This window comes from Vespula vulgaris, chromosome 5, assembly GCF_905475345.1.
Source record: "Vespula vulgaris chromosome 5, iyVesVulg1.1, whole genome shotgun sequence".
Lineage (NCBI taxonomy): Eukaryota > Metazoa > Arthropoda > Insecta > Hymenoptera > Vespidae > Vespula > Vespula vulgaris.
Window position 1 is genome coordinate 8,946,742 of NC_066590.1, and position 11,231 is coordinate 8,957,972.

At 37.1% G+C, this 11,231-nt stretch overlaps 1 protein-coding gene across 2 annotated transcripts; it reads left to right on the plus strand.

Annotated features, from left to right (window-relative positions):
• The first annotated feature begins 8,973 nt into the window (after nt 1-8,973).
• LOC127064255 (uncharacterized) lies at nt 8,974-11,031 on the plus strand. 2 transcript variants are annotated; one of them, XM_050995052.1, is made up of 2 exons: nt 8,974-9,045; nt 9,980-11,031. In XM_050995052.1, the coding sequence occupies exon 2, from the start codon at nt 10,012-10,014 to the stop codon at nt 11,029-11,031; it is 1,020 nt and encodes a 339-aa protein (XP_050851009.1). In that variant the 5' UTR covers nt 8,974-9,045; nt 9,980-10,011. The 2 variants fall into 2 exon arrangements, with proteins under 2 accessions (XP_050851009.1, XP_050851008.1); XM_050995051.1 differs by lacking the exon at nt 8,974-9,045 and adding an exon at nt 9,290-9,718.
• The last annotated feature ends 200 nt before the right edge of the window (nt 11,032-11,231 follow it).

The following is an 11,231-nucleotide window of genomic DNA, read 5'->3' on the forward strand; positions in this document are numbered from 1 at the left end:
TTCGCGCTTTAATGTCCGTCCGAGGTGAGGAGTTAGCGCGGTCGTTTCGAATTAACCAGAACGAATGCTACTACTGTTTGTGGTTGCCGCTGGCGCGTGCTTGCTCTCGACAAAAATTCATTCTATTTTTCGCATAGACAATAGAGAGAAAGAGAATGTATATATGTGTGCGTGTCCGTTAAGTTGTATAAAACATTTTTCAAGAGGGAAGCAGCGATTTCCGTAACAGTGTATAACAATAAACGAGGGTAGGTGCCGCGACGATGCGTGTCGAGAAACAATCAAAAAAAGGTGGATCGATTTCAATATGTTACCTCGACTATGTCTAATGATTCATAAATTGGCTCGAGCCTACCCCAGGTTACAGATATACTATATACTACTACTACTACTACTACTACTACTACTACTACTACTACTACTACTACTACTACGACTACTACTACTACTGCTACTACTACTACTTCTATAGTTCTTTGACGATCATTTTAGGGGTGGGCTCGAAACGATAGATAGAACGGCCCATCTTATTATTCGACGATTATTGAAATAAAGCTTAATAGGCAAAATCGATCGATCGATCGATCTAAAAATCTTGATTAGTTGATAGAAACAACGCACGGAGTGGAAGGGCTTCATACATCATTTGCATGATTTATAAATTGATGATAACAGTAATCGTCGTTACTTTTCTTTCCTTCTTCTTTTTCTTCTTTTTCTTCTTATTATTATTCTTTCTTTAATTAAGAATTTCCTTAGCACATGTAAAAATGATAATATTCTTACGTCGATGATAACGCAGAGATAGTTTAAGTCCGTATATTCACGGTCCGATAATTGTTGACGCCCTTCTTACTCCAGTTAATTTAGGATAATTAATCAGCAGGATATCTTCACACATTGCTGAGTCCACCTTGCGAGTTTTCTGCTCTCTAGCCAATTGAAAATGACCCTCGACCCTCTCCTCGTTCGTATCTGCCCTATTATAGATACTTTTGTCCTTTTTACGATGAAACGTAAGAATATTCATTTTCGAATGGTAAAATTCTGATATAACAAAGGAATAAATTAAACTTGTATCTTTGCTCATCCATATATATATATATATATAAAATATATATATATATAAATATATATATATATATATATATATATATATATATATATATTTCTTTCTTTTCACTCACAATCAGACGTGCAGTAAGAATGACGAGGCAGATGTCAGAACTCGTAGGTACTTCCTAGGTGGCGATATTGTCGGCAACATCTGGCCAGCCGTTATCCGTTGCCAGGGTAACGTCGTTGATCCTATAATTCTCCGATTAACGCCGTGCACCACGTCTCTCTCTCTCTCTCTCTCTCTCTTTTTCTCTTTCTCTTTCTTTATTTCTTACACGGCACACATATAGTAGCTCGTGCGCGAACGCACGAAATGATACCTGCGCGAAGGATTTCATGCGCTTCTTTACGGAAAACGATGCACCTAATCGACGCTGACTTGCAGTCGAAGCGAGTCTCGCTCGACTCGGTGCTTCTGTAGAAAGTTTCCTTAGCTACGATCACTCGGCACTGTGAGCGTGTTAATTAAAGACGGCGCCGGATAAATGACTAGGCTTTGCTACTGCGAACTCGTTTATACATGTATGTATGTACGTATGTGTGAGTGTGGTCGTTAATGGTATCAATCGATGATATATCAGAGGTCTCGAATGATTTAATGCGGCTATGTAAGAAGTAATCTATAACGTAGATTTTGTATCTATCTATCTATATATATACATATGTATGTGTGTGTCTATATATATATATATATATATATATATATATATATATACGTACGTACTTATGTATATATGTATGTATATGTGTATGTATATATGTACTGTATTATACTTCTAATATTATGTTAGCTTGCGCGTCTTATGACGTACGATATACTATTATTATTATTATTAATAATAATAATAATAATAATGATAATAATAACAATAATAATGAAGTATAGATATAAAAATTAAATATAGATTGATTAGAGACGTAACCGGTGTTTATATATTTTGTACCGAACAGTAATATCTTGTATCATTACTGAACAAACAGTAAACACACATCATTCTCGACTCCGTAGTAATCGACATGTAAACGATGATGTATTATAGATAGTTCCGACGACACGTCGGCAAAAAAAATATCTTTCGATAGTTTTCGCGAATGATGATCCAACGTCAAGTTCGATGATGTATGCGTATCCTCATGACCTTTCGATCGTATCATCAACGAAGACAGGAGCATCTCTTTCTCTTACTCTCTCCCTCTCTCTCTCTCTCTTTCTCTCCCACTCATGGTGGCCATCTTAGAAACGGATCATCGGGACGTAAAGTCGGTAACGGCGGGTTCACGGCTTCCCATAAAGACGAGCCGTATATATTTACATAGGCTCGCACGAGCATGAATAAATAAATAAACGAGCAAGTAAGTAAAAGAAAAGTAAATAAATAAATAAAACGGTCAACGATTTGCATGGATTTCTTGTATGCCTACCGGCGGCTAACTTTTTCCTTCCCTCTTCTTCTTACTCTTCCCCTTTACTTTTTTTCTTCTTTTTCATCCACCACTTTTCTTTTGGTCTCTCAAAGCCTCAGGCAAAGGAACCATTTACAAGACCGACAACCACCCAAAGCTGATTATGGGGACTCGAATTAGCGATTTCCTAAACCTGACCCCAACTACGCAGAGATTGATTCGAGAGAAAAGAGAAAAATCTTGAGTTCGTTGTCTACGATCAAGAGTTTCTGAGTTCCTTGGAGAAAGAGACACAATTTTTTGTGCCACTTTTAGCTACATCTCAGCGAGAGAAAACGTGCATGAACGAGCATAACGAATCTGATAATAAAAGAATTATTAAATGAACAGAGAAAGATTCTTCTGAGTGATAGATTAATTATAAATATCCTACATTACGATACGCCAAGTATACAATTAATTATAAAATGTGTGCCATTATTTTCATTAAGAAAATATTGGTCGATGATCATGGAAAGTATTCAAATCAACAAAATTTAATGGATATAATGTAATGTAATAGAAAGTTTTTCAAATTTTTTACTTAAGCTATTAATTTCATAATCATTCGACACGTTGAATACCGACACGTTGACACTTAAATTTGCAGATTTTGTTTAAACAGTTTAAAGATTTACCTTTTGCAACATTTTAAGGACTAAATGTAAAAAATGTTACAGCGAATTCTCTTCAATTCTTTTTTTATCTAGAAAATGTTATGAAAGGTATTGGATGAATGCGTTAAAGTAAATCGATTTGTGTAAAATTCTCGTCGTTGAAGATGTTAAACACAGATTCTCATCTATTTTTTCGTTTCTATCTAAAAAATGTTATGAAAGGTATTGGATGAATGCGTAAAGCAAATTGATTTGTGTAAAATTGGTTCTCGTCGTTGAACGTGTTAAACAGAAATACATGTACAAGAGACAACGAGACGGAAAAAGTTATTTATTTGAACAAAATTCTTCGCAACGTTGTTAACATTACGATCACATGCAAGATCCACGAAGTTTCCCAAGGCGTTCTATGATCTCTCGCAGGAAGGTCTACTCGCGATTCTTACGAAGAGTTAAGAATACTCGACTAACGATTCGTCGACTCCCGCGAAGCTTCGTCATGCTTGCAAACTATCCCGGACGAGAACGCGAGAGACGGGAACGACTTGGCGACGTGTGGATGCATCTTCTAGCTGTTGTATTTGTGAGTTAGCGAATGTTTGCGCGCGCACGCGCGCACGAGGACCTCGAGGATATGCTTTCTCGGTATATCACCCGGTGGAACAGTGACTGTCACAACTTTGAGCCTCGAAGGAGATACAACGAACTACCGGTATGATGAAACTCAACCGTGTAGTACTCGAGTTCATACTCGAAATCCAACGTTCCTCGTCGTTTTGAATTTCACCATATTGTTAGTTATACAATCATTATTTCTTATATCATTTCTCTTATTATCTTTATTAACAAACGATATCGATTGGATATATTATTTTATATTAGAATTTCGAGTGGAATTAATAAGAGAGTATAAACTGTAATCGATTAAGAATTAATAACAAATTAATGCTAATTACTTGGAAGGAGACACCGGAAGTAGTATGGACTGTAAAGGATTAAGTCCCCATTTATTGCATAGTCATTAACTATTCTACGTATCAAACGTTTCTGTTCTTCGTTTTATACCTGTTATAGAATCTTAATGTCAATGAATTCCTTCCTGGACGGCTATTTATAATATCATTTCGATACTTTAAATTCTATTTATTATATGCCTAATCGTTAATTATTCTACGTATCAAAGTTCATCTTCATATTTTATTATAATTATATAATAATATTCTTTTCTACGATCATTAACGAATTTTTATATTTTCTTCTTCTTCTTCTTCTTCTTTTTCTTCCTCTTTATAATTATATCATTCAATTGGTCTTTTTGTATGATTATCATTTGTAATTATTACGAGTAAAATACACGATCTCGCTAAATACGCCAGATCAGCGGGTGCAAAACAGGCCGTTTGAGATAATTTCATTAGTATCAATTAAGTCGTTCTCAGGATCGGCTCGAGTATTTTACGATACGAGATAATGTCACGCGCCGGCGAGTTCTCTCGGTTTTGCCTGCCGTTAAAAGTACTCTCAACGTCTTCTCAACTCGCTCTTGAGCACCGACCAATGCCGCGGAATCACAGTAAATAAGTAATTAGCACCGTTACCTGAATGTGTTATGTCGAGTCAACGGTATTTATAAATAAACGAAAGAAAGAAAAAAAGAGAGAAGGAGGGAGAGAAAAATGATGGGGTTGGAGGGGGTGTGGGGAAATTGAAAACAAGCGCATAAGACGGTAAATCTATAGAAACGACGGTCAAGTGATTTTCATTGTGTATGTAGACATATTCGTAAGTAGATGGATATATGCGTATACATATGAATGAGATATTTGAAAAAAAAAGGAAAGAAGAATAATGTGAAAAGAAAAAGGACAACGAACCAGAGAACGATTTTGACATTAATTTTACTTAGTACTTACTTTTAAATGCATCATTTTTTGTCCTGCTTTTAAATCCTTCGAGCACGATGATTATACTATATTATGGACTATAGCGTGCCATTATTAATTAGTAATCAAAAATAAATTCGAAGAATTAAATTCGACGTTCTTGATTTACTAATGAATAAAATGTGTGTAATGTGTATATCGAACGATTTAAAAAAGTGAAATAAATTAATGATTTATTATAAATATAAATTGACGATTTAAAAAGTATCGTAAAATAAATTAATTATATAATTATTATTACAAAATATATGATATCCTTGTTATAGCTACTGTCCTTCCTTTTCTTTTTTTTTTCTTTCTTTCTTTCTTTTTGTTAATTTTCAATTATTCCTATAAAACGAAGACTCGTGTTTGCGGTACGTTCTCGATAGCGTAGAGCGTGGCTAATGGCTACGACAAACTGTTAATGGGCCAATAAAATCGTAGGATATATATAACAGAAATAGGCGCTCGTTTGATCCAGGGTCAGAAGAACGAAGAGAAAAGCATCATGGTGGTCATAACGAAGCGCGAACTTTTGCGGAAGGGAATTTAACGAGGACGACGATCGAAAAAGGAAATTACGTTCATTTAATCGATCGTATATTATCGAGGACGGTAGACAGGAAGTCGGTGCGTCGATAAGCGAGCATAAATCATTATTATTTTACTTGGAAGGAGGACCTCTTAGTCTCTTGCGAGCATCGCATAGTATGTATATTTGCTGTCCTGCGAACGCGTCGTATTTTACAGCACGATGAATCGAATAAAGGCGTCGTGTGGTACCTTAATGACCAGCTTGATTGCTCAGGCTGAAAGAAAGAAAGATAAAAAATTAGCAACAACTTTTCCCACCGTCGTACAGTAGTACCGAATCTCTCTAACTTACAGTTAAATACTCTTCAAAATTTAGTAGGTATTAGTTTTTTTCTGAATCTCTAATCTATTTATAAATTATCTCTTTACGTCATATATACATATGTATATACATACACACTTGTCATTACATTATACATATATAATGTATATATGTATATATATATATATATATATATACATTGTATATATTGTGCAAGAACAAATTTTACGAATAAGAAAGAATTTTTCATATATATATTTGAAATGTGTAGTATAGCTTAGGTATATACAATTTAAAATTTTAGATAACTCTCGAGAGCGATTATATATATACATACATATATATATATCTTCATAAATCTCTTTGTAAATTACTCTTTATATTTGTGTTTGTATCACGTATACACATATCTACTTACATGCTCTGTATCGAAAGTACATAAGTACCTAAATTGAAATTTCTAATTAGAAAATAATATCTTCTCCTGACTCTCGGCACGAATCGTTATAAGGAGGCCGAAGAAAGCTCCCATCGAGTCCACCTATCTATTTCGAGACTAAATTTACAAGTGAGAGAAACTCTCGACTGTATCGACGCCCACGGTCATTTCGTTTTCCGAACGATCAACGGTGAAAGAGACCGAGAAATTGGCAGGACTAGCATCGTTTTGCGCTAAAGCAGCTTTCGACGAGTGGTCCGAGCCCCGAGTACCACGCTAAACCTGTAATTAGAACACCTCGAGTGTAATTCTAATTAGGGGTTCTCTCTTAGTCATAAATCTTCGGCCATTATGAGGGTCATGTTTGGTTGAACCCTAAAAAGAATCGGTCTTTTGGATCATTTAGCAAATCAAATCGTTGGTCGAGATATAGGATCGAGAATTTTTTTCTTAACCTCGACCTTAACCATCGGTAAAGATTGATCTGTTTTTGTTTTCATTCTGTTCATTAAAAATCGTTTCATATCAGTGATATCAAAAGACATAAATAAAAATTATTTAATAATCGTCTAATAATTTAAAAGAATCTTAATACTGACAAGAAAATGTAGGATAAATCGTACGGCATATAAGAACATAACGAATCCAGTACATACGCATACGCTTACAGACACATTTCATTTTATATCATTGCTTATCATTTTCTAATTTGCATGCTTCCAGTGAATTACGTCACCATAATTTTCTTCCTATTATTATTCATCTCTATTATCTTCCAATTCCATACGTAGATATCGATTAGATAGAAAATAATGAGGCCCATTCGCTCGCACTGTAACAGGAGCTAATCAGACTAGGATAATCCATCAAAAGTGTCGATTAATTATATTGTATTGCGAAGCCCGAGGTGTGTTTTATACAAAATAAAACGATGTAAAAGACTTTATAATATAGATTGAGAGGACTTGAAGTCGTTGAAAAAAAAATAAATAATAAATAAATAAATAAATAAAAAGGAAACTTACTTAAAAAATTGTATCGATTATTCGTAAAAGAAAAATAGTACTCTTAAGAAGTAATACCGGTATCCTTTCTTTCATCCCTCTCTCTCTCTCTCTCTGTCTCATCGACGTTGCAACGCTGCTAATACATGGCAGATACCATCGCATCTGTCGTTGGATATTTCCACGTCGTGGATGCCGCTAGTAGCAGTGTGCATCAGTCAAACGTGTCATTATCTTGTAAATCATTAGCGATTGTCCGAGCCGTGAATCGCCGTTGCGATGTAGCCTACTCGTATAATAATCAATTTATGCTTTACATCGAAAGCAAGAAAATCGATTATCGATCGATCTACGTGACATCAAACGAAACCACGACTGTGCATTTATCTCTTAAGAGCTATCAATAGATCGTCAACGTAAATCCACATTTTTTAATGTTAATTTGCAGAGATAGGGAAAAAGAAAGGAAAAGAGAGAGAAAGACAGAAGAAGAAGAAAAAGAGTGAAGAAAAGGGAAGAAAAAACAAAATAAACGATAAAACACATCGTCATTTCTCGTATATTAGCGTCGAAATAGGCAAACCTTGGCCAACAACAACTACAACGTCTTACCGTAAATCAAAGGACGTCCGTAGGCGTAAACATTCGAAGTTTGTGGAAACGAGAGCGTGCACGTTCACTCTAGCACCTCCTCTTTCTCTCATGGGGTCGGTCAAAGCAGCCGAGAGAGGATCGGCTCATTTGTTGCGTATTAGCGTAGGATAACGAGCTTTTAAAGTCTACCGCCTTTAACGCCGTGGTAGCCTTCGTCTCTTCGAATTCATGGAAAATGAACGAGGGAAAAGGACGATATTTCATGCCAACAACGTTCATTCTCTTTTATCTCTCTCTCTCTCTCTCTCTCTCTCTCTCTCTCTCTCTCTCTCTCTCTGTCTATTTCTTTCGCTTTTTTTCCTTCTTCTTCTTTTACGATCGGATGGGTTAACAACGACGAATGAACAGCGGCTTGCCTATCGTTTAACGACGGGTTAACGACGCGAAAATCGATAATCATATTTTTTTTCCCTCCTTTATTTAAAACAAATTCTATAATTCAATATCATTTTCCGCGAAATTCTCTTTACTGATAGAAGAAGATGTAACGTTGCGTTATAGTAATGTTAGTAATAGTGTCTAAGTGATAAGACAAACAGATATCGCGAGCGTTAAGTTCGAAATGGAGTACTGAAATAGTAACTTTTAATGAGATTCGTAAACAAAGATATTTTTTCCATATGAGATCACGGTAGGTGACAGAAATACGTAAGTAGTTACCTATGTACGTAGTAAAACAGATCTTTCATTCTCTATTGAAATAGGAATCACTAATTCCGTAAGCGTCGATGCTATCGAGCGGTTAAACCAATCACGTCGTTCGAATACTCATTATGTCTCATTATATCGTTTACCTGTATCTAAGTAAATGCATCTACGTATATACGAACCGAGTTTATAAAACGAGAAAGGTACAAGGAATCGGCTAAGTATGTTCGTACGTGCGAGTCAAATTCGAGAAAAGTAATAGGCAGTAGTTGTTTTTAGAAGTTGGATACTATTGACCTGTCGTCGATCTCCAGCAGTGACGATACTACCGGATAGACTCGTAAGGCGCCACTTCATGCTCGTAAACCAGTCAAAATGTCGACGCTTTTCGACCCTCGTTGCGTTTAAAATCTGTTAGCAAGAACAAGAGATTGCGGGCTCCTTTAAATCCGTTCTGGTAGCTCGTAAAATTTGTCACAAGTTATTGGGTTCGTCGGGACCAAAGGGAAATCGGTAACAAATCTGTCAAAATAGGTACACGTAGAAAACGATCTTCGATTATCGTAAGGAAAGGGCGAGCTTAGTACAATAAGAATAAGATCGGTAAAAAGACAAATCGATATAGATAAGACTTGGGTCCAAGTGAAAAAGTCGTACGTTAAGAGAAAAGGATGAATTCCCATAGCGAAAAAAAGAAAGAGGAAAAAAATAAGAAGAGAGAAACGTGCCACGCGATCGGCTCTTTCTTCTCGCATTTCTTGTTTCTTTCCTTTTTCTTGTATCGATCGAATTTGACTCCACGAGAGCCCCCAGCGAAGAAGAACGAAGAAGAAAGAGGAGAGAGAGGCGTGTCCGGTCTCGCGGCTTCTACAAAGAGATGCCCACTTCCCCGTGGATCCCTTCCACTCCTCAGGGATCCCCTTCCACGTGGGTCCCAGAAGCACGCTCTCTCCCTCCCTTCCATTAAGTCCCAAGAAAAGCAGCCGGCATGGTCCAGGCCACGAGATCGCCAGGTAAAGCCAGTTTACGCAACGCTTCCGTACGTGAAGCATCCTGTACGGGACACGAGGAGATCGTGAAACTTGTCTTATCAATCGCGGAAAGTATTAAAGTTTGAAAGAATATCATGACATACGATTGAACGATAAGCAAATATAAAAAATAAAAACAAATAAAACAGATCAGTTCGGAGACAGGAAATAGCAAGGACAGACGTCATTACATTTTCGATATGATCCAAATGTGAAATTCACTTTTTCCTTCGTATCACGTAGAAAGACGATACATATACGATCCCGTGGCTAGGATGACCGCCTACGCGAACTTCCAGCAATACGATCTGATGGACTCCGAGGGTTATGGATCAGCGAGTAGTCCTGAATCGAACCCGCGAGTCTCTTGGCCTCATCAGGAGGTCTATCCTCAGCCACCAAGATCAAGAGGCAGTAGCTGTGGTAGCGTTAGCTCGTTGGACAGTCACAATCATCAAGAATATCAAGAGATCGGTGCTTTGAATGGTGCTTTTCACGTTACCACTACGGCAACTTTTAATTTCGCTGAGTTTTACGAAGGTTATTACAAGGAAGGTTACAGAAACGATCATCAGACGCAAACGATGATAGGAAATCCAAAGGAACGTACGAAGATCGTGTTCAGAACGAACGATCATCAACGTCTCGAAGAAATCTATCAGACTCCTTTGAACAGTACAACGACATTTACCAACGAAACGTTCCCGAGCAAACAGGAATCCGGTTACGCGCCAAAAATGGAGCACCATCCCACGAGCGTTGTCTTCGGAAACGACAGGTGCGAGTTCTCGCAGAAGCAGGATACTTTTTTTGTTGCGAAGGCCTATGCCATTGCGAAAAGTAACGGTCTTACGCACTCCGGAAGTAACGACAGTGGACCAGACGTTGGTGCTTACGGTCAAAGGCCAGACGTGCTTTACTTTGGTAGCACCTGTACCATGCAGAGAAAGGACGGTTGTGCTCCGAGCAATCAGACGATCGAAAACGATCAGGTCAGGTATCATCATCAAAGGAACGAATCTTTTCGTACAACGGACTACGTCGAACACAAGGACAAGGAATCCGTGCAAAAGATGAAGAATGGTACTGCACCGGGTGTCGAAGTGCTTAGGAGAAGAAGATTGGCAGCTAACGCCAGAGAGAGAAGGAGAATGAACAGTTTAAATGATGCCTTTGATAGGTTACGTGACGTCGTACCTAGTTTGGGTAACGACAGAAAACTCAGCAAGTTCGAAACATTGCAAATGGCACAGACTTACATCGCTGCGCTCTATGAACTTTTACAAAGAGAATGAACTCTAATGTTTCTTCCTCCCTTTTTTCTCTCTTTTCTTTTTTTTTTTTTTGTTTCTTTCGTTAGACTTTTAATTTAACAATTGTCATCTCGCGATTTTCACGATAAAGTACACGCGATAGGGCTAATCGATTTCTGTGTATATAGATAGATATACATATGTATATGTATAAACGGAAATATATATATATATGAACAAGA

What these genes read in the sequence shown, in the direction of transcription:
- LOC127064255 (XM_050995051.1), top strand. Translation starts at nt 9,694, where the DNA reads ATGGTCCAGGCCACGAGATCGCCAG. An exon ending in CCAGGCCACGAGATCGCCAG is followed by an intron (nt 9,719 to 9,979) that starts GTAAAGCCAGTT and finishes CGTATCACGTAG; the next exon opens with AAAGACGATACATATACGAT.